Source organism: Staurois parvus, unplaced genomic scaffold (assembly GCF_062004578.1).
Source record: "Staurois parvus isolate SC_StPar_1 unplaced genomic scaffold, SC_StPar_1.0 ptg000227l, whole genome shotgun sequence".
Classification (NCBI taxonomy): Eukaryota; Metazoa; Chordata; class Amphibia; order Anura; family Ranidae; genus Staurois; species Staurois parvus.
The window spans coordinates 672,738-689,558 of record NW_028318023.1 but is presented as its reverse complement, the minus strand read 5'-3'; the positions used below and the strand labels follow the sequence as shown (position 1 = coordinate 689,558).

Sequence of the window (16,821 nt, the reverse complement as noted above, 5' to 3'; positions counted from 1 at the left end):
AACTAAAACTGTCTCAATGAGTTGTCAACGTTAGGCATATTAGGAGTGAGACTTTCAGCTATGAGGAAAGATTAGAGGAACTGAATTTATTCTCTTTTGAGAAGAGGAGATTAAGGGGGGAAATAATCAACATGTATAAATACATCAGTGGTTCATATAGTGAACTCGGTGTAGAGCTATTCACCCTGAGGTCATCACAGAGGACAAGGGGGCACTCTTTACGTCTGGAGGAAAAGAAATTTAATCTCCAAACATGGAAAGGTTTCTTCACAGTGAAAGCTGTGAAAATGTGGAATAGACTCCCTCAGGAGTTGGTTCTGGCCAGCTCAGTGGATTGCTTTAAAAAAGGCCTGGATTCTTGCTTGGATACACAGAATATAACTGGATACTAACATTTATAGGTAAAGTTGATCCAGGGAATATCCGATTGCCTCTAGGGGGATCAGGAAGGATTTTTTCCCTGCAGGAGCAAATTGGATCATGCTTTGCTGGGTTTTTTTGCCTTCCTCTGGATCAACTGTGGGTATTGGATTATAACTTTTTTTTTTTTCTTAATGGTTGAACTGGATGGACTTTTGTCTTTTTTCAGCCAGACAAACGATGTAACTTGTAACTTAAAAGACCTGCCTTTTATAAATATCCAGATATATGAATAGATACAGTATGTAGCACTACCCCTGCAAGTGCATAGATATTAACTGATTATTTCCCAAACAGTACAGAGACCACAAGTCACCCAAGCAACAGTTCAAGCACTCTGGCTCCAATAAACAGTCTAGGGGTTCTCTTTTTGTAGTTTATTGTGTGTGGAACTTTGAACAGGAGAGGGATTGGGGCGTGGAATGCTTCAAAACGATTAGCATCCAGAAGATAAGAGACAATCTTCTCCCTAATTAAACATAATAAAGAACAATCTATTCCCTCACAGCTGAAGTCAAAAAGTCTCCTATCTGATTACCTAGCACAATGCACAAGTGCTGGGACCCAGTGCAATCTCTAGAACACTGTACAATCACATTAGGGTCTTTAGTCACAAGCAGGGGCGGACTGATCATTTGGAAACTCGGGCACTGCCCAAGGGCCCGGGGTCAGTAGGGGGCCCCATGAGATGCCCCTGGTACCTTTTTCATAGGCTTTTTTGAGTTTGGGCAAGGACACAGGGGCCCCATGATCCCTTATTGCCCGGGGGCCCCATGAGTTGTCAGTCCGCCCCTGGTCACAAGTCCCCAGGACAGCTGCGAACCTTCCAGCTTCCTCAAGACACAGTCCAGCGAGTGACACAGTCCTTTTTTTCAGATCCCTTTGGAGATATCCTGCAGTGGGTTCCAGGTCTTAGTCGCTGGAGAGTGCAAAACTGGAGAGTACACAATCTGGTGCAGCTGTACATGGTTGCAAATCAGCTTCTAACTTCAGCTTGTTCAGTTAAGCTTTGACAAAAAAAACCTGGAAGCTGGAACCTGGCAGTTTTTTATACAGAGTTGCACCAGACTTTGCACTCTCCCGTTTTAGTAAATCAACCCCAATGTATTTTTCTCTCCATTCAAAGGAGAAAGAAAATGCATGGGTGGGCTGCACAATGACTAATTACTGTGATATCCAATCAGAGGCTATCACAGTGATAAGGTGACCATGAACCGGAGGTCCCGGGTCCTGATCACTAGTACAAGAATCGGGGTTCTTGGTGAGGGAAAATCACATGCCTTCTTGATGCTATGGCATGATGGATAGGTATCTAGTTTGGCCCCCACAGATCCCTGATCTCAACATCATCGAGTCTGTCTGGGAAGGATTTGAGGCAACATACATAAAAGAAGATCGTGGATAGTTCTCAATGATGTTTGAAACGATCTACCTGACAAGTTGTGTGCAAATGTACCTAAAAGAATTAAAGTGGTTCTAAAGCTTTAAGGTTTTTCACCCTAATGCATTCTATGCATTAAGGTGAAAAACCTTGTATGCTGCAGGATGCCCCCCAGCCCCCCCCCTCCCACTTATACTCACGTGAGCCCGAGCTGATCCAGTGATGTGCACAAGAGCAGTGGCACTCTCTCCTTCCTGGGCAGATTGATAGCAGCGGGAGCCATTTGCTGTGCCGAGCCAGCGGGGGACGGGGCCGAGCTACCTGCTCTGTGTTAATGGACACAGACATAGTGGCTCAGGAGCAAGCCCGCACAGGTGCCCCAATGGAATGAGGCTTTCCTTGGGGGCACCCACCAAAAAAAAGGAGCCAGGAGTGTCGGCGGGGGACCCCAGAAGAGGAGGATCCAGGCTGCTTTGTGCAACATCATTGCACAAAGCAGGTAAGTATATACATGTTTATTATTTTGCTAAAAAAACAAGGTTTAATGTCCCTTTAATGCTGTTTTGAAGGCAAAGGGCGGTCACACCAAATATTGATTTGATTTGGATTTCTCTTATGTTTTAAAACTCATTTTGGTAAGAGGTAAAAATAAAGTATTAACACTTTTATTTCTGAAAGCAGTCTTAATTTACAGCATTTTTTCACACCTATCTAAAATTTTTGCATATACATGCACACACCTGTGTTGGAGCTTGTGTGGGGTTCACACCCTAATGCAAAAGGCTGCCCAAACCTATGACAAAGGCAATAAAACACCATTTTGGGTTACTTGCCTCAATCTTTCAGTTGCAGTGTTAGCCATATAAAGAGTATCTTAGAATGGCAGACAGATGGCCACATTGATCCTGAAACTTGAGGAATGTGTTGCTGGCTGACTTCTAGTTCCAGGCAGTAACATACTGACAGCCAACAACATGTCCCCACATAGCAGCTTTCTCCCTTCCAATTTTTGTGACAGTAATAACTCTTAATGAGAAGGTCAATAAAATTCAAAACACTTTTTTAGCTTTTTGAGCACAGAGCACCAGCATCTGGTCTAAGGGGGTTAAGATCGAGGGGTTGGTGCCATTTTCTCCCTCCCAGGGCCATTTCAGGAGCTCTACATAGAGCCAGCAAGATGGTGCAGCTAGGTAAGCAGTTAAATTCCAGCTACTAGGAAGAACTAAGAGAAGCAATCCCCTGGGAGGAAAAGGCCAACAGGTGATTGGCAAGCGCTGGATAGCACATGATAAAAGGGGGAGTGGCCAATCACAGAAAAGTGTGGCCAGTAGGGTCAACTTTCCAATCATACAATTCACACAGGAGAAAAGTGGCTTTCCCATCCATTCAACCTAATCCTGGTCTAATCTTCTCGCAAGTCTGATTCATCATGTTGTTTTTGTGAATCAGCATTTTGCAAGGTGGACGTTCTACAAAAGGGGGGCACATCTCAACCTGAGGCTAAACGGGTTCTAAGCTGCAAAATGGGACCCAAACCGTCCAGGTACAGGGTATAGGGACTCTGGAACTGAGTGTATGCAGGCTTTGGTGGAGATTAAGAGGCTTCACTTATTATTGGGTGGCATGCGAAATGACATGATCTTCAGTAGGGCTCTGTTGTGATTTAAATGTTTGAAATGCTCAATAAACTTGGGTTCCATCATTAAACCATAAAGTATTTGTATGTCTTAACTTAAGGGTCTTAACAGGTAGGGGTAAATTAAAATTGTGGGTCTTCTGAACCTTGCTCACCACTTTTCCATTATTCATTAGGGAACGTACGGACCAACTATACACATGGCTAAATTTAGCAATTAGGGAACTATTTAATATTTGAATTATGGGGAATTAGGTGCACTTTCTGAATTTGGCACAATGTTTATTGGTTTGCAGCACACTTTTTTTGCTGGGCTTTAGTTTAGAACGCCAGACAAAAAAAACTACATCAAAAAAGATAAAATCCAGAACTGCCAATAGGTCTCCTCGGTTTGGTGGCCAGGATCATTCAGCACTCTTCTGAGCCCAACTGTCATGGCCCTGCCACAGCCTGTTACTGGACAGTGAAAAGAACAACCCAGTAATGAGCTCATCTCTCCATCACTTTGCTCTCTCCTTCTGCTGGCATGCACCTTGATACCACATGAACTTGTAGGCAGGTTGCCTACTGTTTGCTTGATAGCTGGCTGCCCTAGTTGGGAAGGAAGAGTTAATGCAAGATCTTGCATTTTTCTGAGCTCTGCCTTTCTCCCTGTGCTTTAAATAAAAGGCGGGAGGGCTTTGCTCAGACAGGGTCTTCTGCATGGGAAGAGGACACAGACAGACCTCCAAGATGTAATCTCCAGCTGCTTACAGACATCTGTTTCTGCCAGGATTCTCTCCCTCTGGGACACCTTGTGCTGAACACTGAAACCACCACCATGTAGGGGAACTGCTGGGATCTGCAAGACACCAGCATCATGGACTTTGCCATGTAAAGACTCTTCCTGTGCTGGTATGCTGGGGTAGCCAAAGCCTTAGAGAGTGTTAGAGAGGGAAAGACTATTTGCCTGTTGTGCTGAAGTTTCTCAAGTAAAGCACTGAAACTTTGCCATGCCTGGTCTGCAGTTATTCAAAGGGGTGTATGAAAGTAACGGGCACACTATACATAGTCTGCAGCTTTGGTCAGTAAAGCAGATTGGGGTATGAAGAGTCACCATGGTACAGAGTACAAGCAAGCATGTGGTAACCAGGGGTAATGGAAGTCTAGCAACCAGAACAAGCAGCCTGTCGTTAAGCGTGTATCTATGGCAGGTGGGTTGTTGTTGGAACTCTATAGTTGTCTGTCTAGCATAGCAACTGAAGAAGATCAGCACTGCAGAGGCCCTCTGCCTAGCCACAACGTACAGGAAGAGGAAGAGTTGTTAAAGTGCACACATGGAATCCATACCAGGTGCATGGCAGCACCCCATTCTGTTGCTGGGAGTGAGGCAACAGAGAGTTAACTGGAGTCCAGTGTATTTGTTCAAATGTACACTGTGTACGGCCATCTCTAAGATGGAGGTCTGCCTTAAGGTCAAGTTTTCCCTGAAAGCGGCTTCCGTCTTGTCCCGGGGCATTGATGAGCATGGCGCAGTAAAGGTTCCCCATGTACAGGCGAGTTACCCAGTCTACGGTGCCTAGCATAGCCCAGAAGAACCCACCCTGGGGTAGGTATCCTATGGTACCCACAAATTGATTGGCTTCTTAGGGCTCGTTCACACTAGGCTGTTTTGCCAACGCTTGCCAAATGCCCCTATAGCGTTTGGCAAGCGTTGGTCCGGCGTTTGCGGAGCGTTTTTTAACGCTCGGCAAACGCTCCGCAAACGCCGCATGCACGGTTTAGCGGCGGTTGCTAGGCGTTTGCCAAGCGTTAATAACGCCCCACAAATGCCTATAATGCAGTTTGAGTGGTGTTACCGCTCCGCAAACGCCCCGCAAACGCGTCGCAACCGCACCGCAAACGCCGGCCGGGCGTTTGCGGAGCGGCACCATAGACAAGAATAGGAGGCTTCAAAGCCTCCTGACTCGTCCAGAGGCGTCCGTTTTGCCGCGACGCAACGCGACGCGACGCAAACGCTCCCGTTAGAACAGCACCATGTGCTGTAATGTGCAGAATTGGCAGAGGCGTTTGGGAAGCGGTAAAAACGCTTCCCAAACGCCTCTCTGCCCCCTGCACACAAGGCTAGTGTGAACGTAGCCTTACTGCTGCTTCCCCTTACCCTTGAATGCTGATGCACAGGAACTAAAAGAGGCTAATATCAGGTCAAAATCAGGTACTTACACTGTTTGCATTTAAAATAATACATATAATGATGTAATAATAATTACAGAGCTACATTAATTCGCATTTTCATATATATTTAGAGCTTAGCTTTAACTTAAATTAGTATTCATTTTGCCAGCAAAAAGTAACTAACTCTTTCAGACCTTACAAGTGTTAATCTGGTAAATATACAAAATCATTTTATTATAGGCTAGAGTGCTTTGGAAGGTAGCCTAGTGAGTAATAGTATACCTAGAAGCAAACAATTAGGATGATTAGTATATACAATGTGGCACTCTTGCTGGATTATATTAATGATTACAACAGTCCTATTGGTCTGGCAGCTACAGAATACTCATTGAGTTTTTGAAAGGCTGCCTAGTGAGTAATGGTATACCTGGAAGAAAACAATTGGTATGATTAGTACACACAATATGGCTCTCTTGATGGATTATAACTGTGATTACAGCAATGGCATTGGATTGGCTGCAGTACTGTATTTATAGAGTTTAAATGTTCAGCTCATCTATCACAATTCAGTCCACTATCAGTATCAGCAGGTGACATCCAAGTCTTTTTGGGTATACGGTCAGGTATGTTTTGTTTTTCTTACTTGAAATATTTTAATTTGTGTGCATTAAATGTTGTTGTTTTTACCTTTTATATTAAGAGATGCAAGTTGCACATCTGTTTTAGAATATAATATTAATACAGGCGTACCTCGGTTTACGAACGCCTTGGTGAACGTAATTTTCGGTTTACAAATTTATGAATTTTTTTCACAATAATAACGGATTCATTGTTTTTCAGTGCATTTACAAAGTTTCCTGTACAGTACTATGCCTTTAAAGTGCACTTTATAAAGAGTTTTGAACAGATAAAAGACTTTTTTTTTTACTTTTTTCTGACCTCCGGAACTGATTAATTGGTTTTCAATGCATTTACAAATTGTTTTTAATCATGTCCCTTTATGCCTTTAAAGTGCACTTTATAAAGAGTTTTGAACAGATAAAATACTTTTTTAAACTTTTTTCTGACCTCCAGAATGGATTAATTGGTTTTCAATGCATTCCTATGGAAAACCACGTTTCGGTTTATGAATTTTTTTCGCAATACAAAAAGTCCCACAGAACTAATTAAATTTGTAAACCGAGGTACGCCTGTATATATAATTCACACAAAGGCAGTTTTAAGTTTAGATGAATTGTAAAGTCTAGAAGGATGTAACAAAGACTAGCAGCTATACACAGAGGTAAACATTGGAAACTCACAGGCTGCTTTTTTTATCCATCTATTCAGGTCAGTGGTGGTAGGACAAATGTCATGTGGTGGAAGAAACACTGCCAGAGTAGAAATACAGAGAGGGGAGAGATTTACTAAAACTGGTGCACGCAGAATCTGGTACATATTAACCAATCACCTTCTAGGTTTTATTGTCAAAGGTTAAAGTGTTATTAAACCCAGGATGCTGCATTCACTATATCTGGTCTCCCTCAGTACACACAACATGGAAATGCAATTATTTTAGTAAATATAAACTTCTAAATATCTTTTCTCATCAGCAGTTAGAGCAGTCTTGTGACTTCAGCAGAGCACTGGTTAAAGCTTGTAGGAGGAGTTTTCTTTCTGCTCTAGGAGGATGCAAAACCCCTGACCTCTGTCTGGACAGTACTGATTGGCCGTGTGCTGATCACATGCCCTCTCTCAAGAAAAATAAACCTCTCTAGCAATACACACTAAACTGAACATGAGCAGAAGGGCTACGGGTTCAGTCTGTCTTATCAGCGTAGATATTTGAACAAGAGGAGGGGAAAAAAGTCAGGATCAAACAGCTTTTTTACACAATGCAGTGGATTAACCCCTTAGTTTCCACAGTGAGTATAAAAAAAGTATAACAAGCATGCTTTACTGCATACACTGACTGATTGTACTGTTGTGGGTTTAGTAACACATTAATTGAACAAGCTGAAGTTGGATGCTGATTGGTTACCATGTGCAGCTGCAGCAGATTCTGAGTGCTCCAGTTTTAATAAATCTCCTCCACAGTGTTCCTGCCATGCAGTTACCACGACACTGATGATACTTAAAAAGGGTTGGACAAGGTACAATATGCACTTCAGACTTATTAATATTAATAGGATGTAGTTTGCTAATTTTCTTGTGAACACATGTAGAAACCTCTAAGTAGTTACTCAGGTAGTGATGAAAGGGACCCAAAACGTATATTATGTGTATAGCCCCAGTTACCCTTTATACAGTTTTGGCCAAACTTTAGTAATTAAGTTGGATTCCATCGAACTTGGGCACTGCTGGGCAATAAGAATAAATGAAGAGAACATTCAGTCAAGGATGAGCACAATTACAGCTATAAAGCTAAGTCACAGTGCTGGAATCTTGGGGAAGCTTTATTTTCATGTTCTCTGAATGTGTAGTCAGCATGATTCATTTTTTCCTCTTGTGCCATAATAAATATCTGAAGTCAGTGCAAGCTGTTTTGTGCCATGACACCAAGCTAGAATTACAGCAAAAATATAGCAGCTTCTGTCATAAGGTGAATATAGGCACCTACATAATAGATTCATAAATACGCTCTTCTATTAAACATTTTTATGCATTTTCCAATATCTGCTAACACCTCTATTTTGCATTTATTCAATATATTCAATTGTGTATGCTTCTATTAGTAAAAAAATTAATAACATAGAAAACAGAATAATGATATACTCCAAAATTGGAGACTCCAGGTTTGTGTGTATGTATGGGTGCAGCAATGGTAAAAAAACAAGATTTGACTTATTTGACTCAAGTACAAACAGTACTGAAAGTGGAACCAGGGGCGGACTGACAACTCATGGGGCCCCCGGGCAATAGGGGATCATGGGACCCCTGTGTCCTTGCCCAAACTCAAAAAAGCCTGTGAAAAAGGTACCAGGGGCATCTTATGGGGCCCCCTACTGACCCCGGGCCCTCGGGCAGTGCCCAAGTTTCCAAATGGTCAGTCCGCCCCTGAGTGGAACTATGGGCAAAATTTAAAAAAATGACATATATGATTCACATTAACACAGCAGTTTTATTTTTCTGAATATTCCCTGTAACTTTGTTTTATTATCTGTTTATACTGCCAGCAGGATCAACTCTTATTTTTCCACTTCCTTTAATGGGATGACTACACTGATCAATCTGGTTTGAACTCACTCAACAGTGTTGTCACCCAGTTTATAGTGAAATGTTAAATGGATTTAAAGTGGTACAAAAGTCAGAATCAAAAATGACATATATGATGGCATCTGTCACTGCTAGGGGCCAGATATAACTTTATTTCTATAAAAATTAGGGGGACTATCTAAAGAGTAGCCAACGTCTTCTGGGAGTGCAAAAACATTACCTTCATCAATGCTTGATTAAACATAATGTGAATGGGCTAAAAGTAAGCTGAAACTTTAACTTCCCGTCCACCCTATAGCAGAAATACTGCTACAGGGTGGTACAGGTGCGCAAAATCATATGTATATACGTGATTTTGCAGCTCCAGATAGAGGGCACGAACACACTACCCGCGCTGCCGTTCGCAGCCTCGGCTGTCAATTACTGGGTCCTGGACGGTGATTACTCGCCGACACCCGGTGATTACTGAGTGTTACCGACGGGGGAGAGAACTGTATGTAAACAATACAGTTCTCGCCCGTCAGCTCCTGCACACTGCTTTGTATGGCTTTGCATAGCAGAGCCATACAAAGCAGTGTGCTTACAGGGGAAAGAACACACAGCACATACTGTGAAACAGCACACAGTTACCCCTTTGATCGCCCCAAATGTTAACCCCTTCCTGTCCAGTGCCATTAGTACAGTGTCAGTGCTTTTTATTAGCACTGATCAAGTCAGTCCCCCCAGTGTCAGAATGCCCTCCGCAGTCCCGCAGTCCTGCTATAAGTCTCTGATCGGCGCCATTACTAGTAAGAAAAAAAAAACCAAAAAAAACTTTCCAGTATATATATACTGCCATTTGTAAACGCTATAACTTTCACATAAACCAATTAATTTACACATATTGGGATTTTTTTCAGCAAAGACATTTTGCCCTAAATTTATGACGAAATTAAAAAATTTTTATTGGACATGTTTAATAGCAAAACATCAAAAATATTGTTTTTTTTCTCAAAATTGTCGGTCTTTTTTTGTTTATAGCGCAAAACATAAAAAACATAGGTGATCAAATACCACCGAAAGAAAGCTCTTTTTGTGGGAAAAAAGGATGTAAATTTTATTTGGGTGCAGCATTGCATGACCGTGCAATTGTCAGTTAAAATAAGGCAGTGCCACAACGCAATAGTCTGATCAGGAAGGGGGATAAATCCTCAGGAGGGCAAGTGGTTAATGGTTTTTCTTCCAGTGTGGTTATAAACAAAGGCCTTGTCAACAGTGGTTTGGCAAACCTTTTTACATAGACCTCAAGTGTGGCAATTGTTTTTACTAAAGGAGTAGAACATCACAGCATTAGAGAATCAGATGAAACAAAGTGAAAAATCACTTTGCATAGAATACCCAGTCATCTGAAAGGAACCTATATAAACATTTTTTTTTGTTTGCTGGGATTCCAGCTTCATCTCTTTTGCTTGAAGTTATCGCAGCTTCACTTCTTTCACTAAACTTTGCAAAGGGAATGTTGATTTAGCTTAGTGAATAAGGTCAAGCTGTTGTAGCATCAATCATTCAATCTTCTTTTTTTATGTTCCTTGCAAAGTAAATTTTCATTTTGCTTTACCTCATTCACTAGTGAAAACTTACTTTGTCAAGTGAAAATGCTCTGATAGAAACTGAGAAGTTTTAATGAACAAATCATAGAAAGAAAGGTTAATTTGATTAGCAGTAAAAGTAGTAGTTATAGTAGTAGCAATAGTTCTTGTATGTTTTTATGTATTACTTTTTTTTTGTATTCTACAGATCCCTACTTGAAACATGGGGAGCCTGGTTCTTTTTGGTTTGATGTTAGGTTTAGCTCTTGCATCTCCAGTAAGTAGACATAATGATTTCTAGCAATGCAACTACATTTACAATCAAATCTGTGAACAAGACTTTTTTGATTCCTAATATCTCCAAGTTGGCAACCTTACCTATACAAAAAAACCTGTTGACTGATCAGACACATGTAATTTGCTAACACTATAAATAATAGAAAATTGTATGTTTACCTATCAGTAGTTGTCAAGTAAATGGGGCCACTGTGCAAGCACCCCAAAACTGCATGCTTCTGAGGGGTCAAAGGGGTTAAAGCAGGTGGTGAGAAAGTGACATAACGCTGCTTGCTTTAAACTCTTGTTTGCTGTACTGCAAAAGGTTGCAGGGCACTTGCAGAGCGGCCTTATTCGCTTTTTTTCTTTTTTAATTATATTGTTATTTATTTTACATTATAAATGCAACAAATTTTCCAAAACATTACAAGCACAATTTCCATAACACATTTTACATATTACCCCCCCTCCCCCCAATTTAGTCACTTACTGTTACTTCCTTTTTTTTTTTCTTTTCCTTTTCTATCTGTTCCACTATTTAATCCTACCATCTTCTTCTCTCCACTCTCCTTCCCCACCTACCAATGATTAACAGGACACTTATTCCTGTCCTTGGCTCTTCCTCTCCTTTACACTTCAATCAGTTCTGAATATCTCTTGGATGTTTTAAAGTCCTTCCATCTATCCCAAGTTTTTTTAAATGTTTCCATTGTATCCTCTCCATCATGATATAGTTCCTCCATCCTATATATAAACTCCACTCTATTTATCCAATCTTTTACTTTCTGAGTTTTATGTATCTGCCAGAATCTAGGAAACTCCTTTAGCCACATTTAGTAAATAAAATATCATCATGTTCTTATATTGTTTCACTGTAAAATCAGAATTATGAAATAAACAAACCCAAGGATCCTTCAATACACTAATCCCTGTTATCTCCTGTATGTCTGTGATCAAGGATTGGATCGGCCTCATTCACTTGAATAGGTCATGCTTGGTAGGTGCTACACCCACTAACCATGACAGGGCATATAACTCCTGCTGCTGCTGCAACATGTGTACACCCATGACCACTGCAGCTAAAGGGGGTGCAATTGAGGCAGGATTGGTAGAAACACATTTTAACTATGGGGTTTTACCACCCTTCAAACTGGAAATGTAAATGAACCCTCATTGTTGTGAGCCCCCTATAAGACTGCTTTCACACTGATGTGCTCTGGTGTACCTGCACCGGGGGTGAAGCACATTGCATCTGCGGCTTTCCAGGGTTAGTTGCGCTTTGTCATAGACTTCTATTATATCCTGCAGGTGTATTGCACTTTATGAAAGTACACCAAACCTCCCGCATTCAGGAATATCAGAAAGTGCACCAATAATGCAGGATATAATAGAAGTCTATGGCTGATCACAGCAAACCCGCAGGAAAGCTGCAGGAACACTGCACTGCACCCGTGGTAAACCATAGTGCATAAATGTGAAAGCAGTCCTATACTATTTTGCCCAGTGTATTGCTTCACACTGACCTGAAGATCTCTTCTTTTTTCTGCTGGCACCACTCTGGAGATTGCTGAGTGGGAGGTGGAGTGCAGTTGGTATCACTCCGCGTGGGACAGGAGCCAGCAATACAGAGGAGGCATTGGTTTGTGCGGCTCTTGCTCCCTACTACAGCTCCAACTTTACAAGTAGTCCACCTGCATTGCACTCTGTTTGATGCTCTGGGATGGTGGGTCAGTAAGCCCAGGCCGTGATCTACCAGTCACCTGGCCGCCATCTACTGGTAGATCGCAGTCTACTGGTTGCTGACCCCAGCTATAGATGAACCAGTTAGATTAGCCTGTAAAATAAATGGCTCATGATATGTTATAATTTTGAAAAGTAAGGCACATCATTATAATAGATTATATATAGCAATTACCCCCTAATTGCCCATTTGGGACAAACGACTGACAGTCCATTTACATTTTTGCTGTAATAATGCATAGAAATGCACGTTACATGTGTTACTGAGTTGGGTTGTCATTCATTTTGAATGGCACCCCATCGCAGTACGGCAACACACACGCATTGGAGCATAATGCAACACACCGGACATATATTAAGTTAAAAATGTTATGACAAGTCCAACTTTTGGAACATTTTGGTGTGTTGACAAGCCACTAATTAATAATTTATTGTAACGCAATGCACATTAACGTACCACATACCACATGTTAATGCACAGTACACTTATATAACCCAATTATAATCACCTTACCGTTGCCTTCCCCCCCCAAACTCTGTTTCTCTTTCAGAGTAGCCACAAATGCTTGGTTATTCCCAGCATCCGATGCTCAAGCAGCCAATCAATAGGCCAGAACACTGCCATTTAAGGAAGGGGGTTGACATAATCAACCCTATGTGAGGTTCAGCACCAACCAGAACAGAGCTGCCAAAAAATTTGGCTCCCAGAGGAAGGGATTGGCAGGGATGAGTGTCCCTTTGTTTATAGACTGAATCTATTTGTCAGAAATATACCCTGGGGTACACATACCACATGTGGGAAAAGATTTGTTGCTTACATCTCTGAGAGATTCTCTGAATATGTAAACAAACATTTTTTTTTTTAAGACCATAAGACCTCGGGAAGCCGAGAAAGACCAGAAGATAATGGATTTGACTATGGAAACTGGATACATGGAAACACATGGAAATAATTATACAAAGAATAGTAAAGTAAAAGCTGGACATGAAGAATCCCAGCCACAACTTGCAGAAAAAGCAAAAATAGACAATGGAAGAGAATCATTCACCAATAATGTTACTGATCTCCAAGACAAAACCATTGAGACAATATTTAATAAAACAAAAGGGGCTGCAACTGAAATGACCAGTGCCAACCTAAAACGTCTAAAGTATTTTCACAAAAGAAGTGCTGGATTCTCCAGTGATCAATACTTGAGTGACCCAAATTACTCCACTATATTTCCTTACCCAGATGAGTTCTCACAAAATACAGTGAATGTTAACCCAGGTGATACAAGTGAAAATGATGGCAGCCTCAGTTTAAATGGCTCTAACAATACAGGTTCAAGTGAGATTAGTAATGCTGCAGGATCGTTAGAATCTAGCAATCCTACTGGGCCAGATCATCTCAGTAGTTCTGAGGAGTTCACCTACAATTATGATTCCCAGGAAACAACTCAAGCTGGATCAGATGAATTAAATAGATCATCTGTTTTAAATGATATAACCACACAAGCAGGTATAAGTGAACCTGATACACAATATAGCGTTTTTACCACCCCAGATGACGTTTCTTATAGCTCTAATGAATCCAGGGATAGCAGCATGAAAGCTGAGGCTGAGCTTTCAAGTGAGCCTCAAAGTGTCAGTAGTTCTAGTGAATCAAATGACCAGAGTGATTCCAGTAAATCCATTGAGCCTCAAAATGTCAGTAGCTCTACTGAATCAAATGACCAGAGTGATTCCAGTAAATCCAGTAATTCTAGTGAATCAAATGACCATAGTGAGTCCAGTAAATCCAGTAGTTCTAGTGAATCAAATGACCAGAGTGAGTCCAGTAAATCCAGTAGTTCTAGTGAATCAAATGACCAAAGTGAGTCCAGTAAATCCAGTAGTTCTAGTGAATCAAATGACCAGAGTGATTCCAGTAAATCCAGTAATTCTAGTGAATCAAATGACCAGAGTGAGTCCAGTAAATCCAGTAGTTCTAGTGAATCAAATGACCATAGTGAGTCCAGTAAATCCAGTAGTTCTAGTGAATCAAATGACCAGAGTGAGTCCAGTAAATCCAGTAGTTCTAGTGAATCAAATGAGCAGAGTGATTCCAGTAAATCCAGTAGTTTCAACAGTTCCAATGATTCCTTGGAGCCCATGACTGCTACTGTCACAGACAATTGTATATGAAACGTGGAGTACACAGATAATAAATAATTTTACCATGTATTATCACTTTAAACTGTATATTGTTAGAAGACTTGTGTTTGAACTATTGTGTCATGATAAAAAATAATTTAAAAAGTGCATGTCAAGATTATTTTTTTCTAATTTTGGACAGAGTGGGGATGGATTTGAGCTGCTGTCATGTCTTTACTATATCCTTCAATTCATTAGAAAGATTTGTCCTCACTCACTGTCTTTCGGATAATGGATTCAACAGACCGGAAGTATGTAAAAATCTGATACACAGATAAAACTGCAAATTTGACTGCAGTTCTAGACTTTCTCTTCTATACTAAAGAAAACATTTTGTATCTGCATATGTTGCTGTTGGCACATTCCTCTACTAAAACATTAGGTAAATCTCTCTAATTTAGAGTGCTTCTAAAGGCTGAAGGGAAAATGCATGAAGGTAAACAAAAATTTTTTATTCAGCTTCCCCCCCCCAGCTCCCCTTGTACTTATCTGAGCTTGATCTCGGTTCAGTGCTGTGCAGGAGAGCAGAGGCTCTCTCCTCTCTCTCCCTCCTTACAGGGCAGATTGATAGCAGCGATAGCAATTGGCTCCTACTGCTGTCAATCAAACCATATGATGCTGTCTGTGTCTATGGACGCAGGCAGCAGCGCTCTGGAGCGAGCCCGCACATGAGTGCCCCCATAGGAAGTGGCATCCTATGAGGACACTTGCCAAAGAGGAGGGGCCAGGAATGCCGATGGGGGCACAAGATGAGGAAGATCATGGTTGCTCTGTGAAAAACCATTGCACAGGAGCAGGTAAGTAAAACACTTTAAAAAAAAATTTTACCTTTAGAAACACCTAAACCCGGATAGCAGTAAAAACTTGGCAGGGCTCTAACACTTCCCCCCTCTAGCCAGAAATAAAAAAAAAAAACTTGTCTGGATATACACTCTAACAGCATTATATACTTTTAAATGAAAGGTAGCACTTTTGTTTTCTTCACTTTTTGTAGTGTCTATATAGTCTTATAAAATAAAACTAAAAGGTTCACGTATGAATATTTAACCAAGTATCAAATACAGAGACAATGTGATGCCCAAATCGTATATGGTAAACAAAAAAATTTCCTTCACCTTTCCTGACTGTGCCAAATCCTACTACTTTTGTGTCTTACAAAATCCCCTCCCAGACACTGCAGCTTGCATTACAGCTACAGAGTCGCTGCTGTTCATCCAGAATGCAGTGAGCAGGGCTAGGAATGACTGACTAGCTGCAGGCTTGTAAATCGGCAGTGGCAATGCCCTTTACAATATTCCACTGTAATGCAAGCAGGCACAGCCTACATGAGAGTGGCAACCCCACTCTGCATTCCAGAGCAGTGCAGCATTGTTGCCACACCATCTCAGGAAGCTGCATTAGATGGACTTCACTTTCAGGGTCTACAGGTATTTGTGTGACTTTGCAGGGAGTAAAATGTAAACGCGGATGCACTCATAATTGAGTGCTGCAGGACCTTTTAATGGGAGGTCATAGCTCTACTTTAATACAAACATTTATATCTACATAAATATTGCTAGGCGTGAACTAACACTTTTATGGAATAGGATCTGTAGCTTTGATAACATTAAATTATAGCCAGAAGAATAGTACTAACATATGCAAATTATGTTATGATACATATTAAAAGTCAAATGTTGTCACATAAAAGAATATAAAACATAAATTATGGCCTGCATTACTGGAACTTGCAACTATTGTTTCAGCATTATATCTTTCAATAAAACAAAATCAAATATTTTCCTGTGTTTTTTTCAACCATAAACCCACAGTATGTGCTTATATTTTGCATCCTTCCAAAAGCACGTACTTAGCAGTACTCTAAGCTGATAAATTATTTTGTGTTTTATCTTTGCTAAGCACCATGTATCACATACAATGGCCATTTTTAAAATAAAATACTTGTTTTCAACTTTTGACTATTTTTTAAAGGGATAGTTCTCCTTTACCAAAGAAGCTGCCTACACAGATAGGAGGTATCTGTCGATAAAAAATAAAAACTGTGCAGCTCTGACTAAAGTTGAATAATGCCCTTACCATAGGTGTAGGCCATTTGCGTACCACCTGAAACCTCACTGGAAAACTCCCAGGGTGTCCCAGGCCTAGTCATTACTGTTCACCTCCACCATAACAGAAGTGAGCTCTCAGATGCTGAGCTCAGAGCTACTGCATCAGGGAAAAGAAAGAACATGTCAGGGGCTTTGATTCAGAGAAAGAGCTCACTCCTGTGATGGTGG

The 16,821-nt window shown here is 41.0% G+C and overlaps 1 protein-coding gene across 1 annotated transcript; it reads left to right on the top strand.

Annotated features, from left to right (window-relative positions):
• Positions 1–4,142: 4,142 nt before the first annotated feature.
• LOC149460501 (uncharacterized) lies at positions 4,143–16,496 on the top strand. The gene is made up of 3 exons (XM_089679562.1): positions 4,143–5,025; positions 10,563–10,631; positions 13,238–16,496. The coding sequence occupies exons 2-3, from the start codon at positions 10,578–10,580 to the stop codon at positions 14,534–14,536; spliced, it is 1,353 nt and encodes a 450-aa protein (XP_089535688.1). The 5' UTR covers positions 4,143–5,025; positions 10,563–10,577; the 3' UTR covers positions 14,537–16,496.
• The last annotated feature ends 325 nt before the right edge of the window (positions 16,497–16,821 follow it).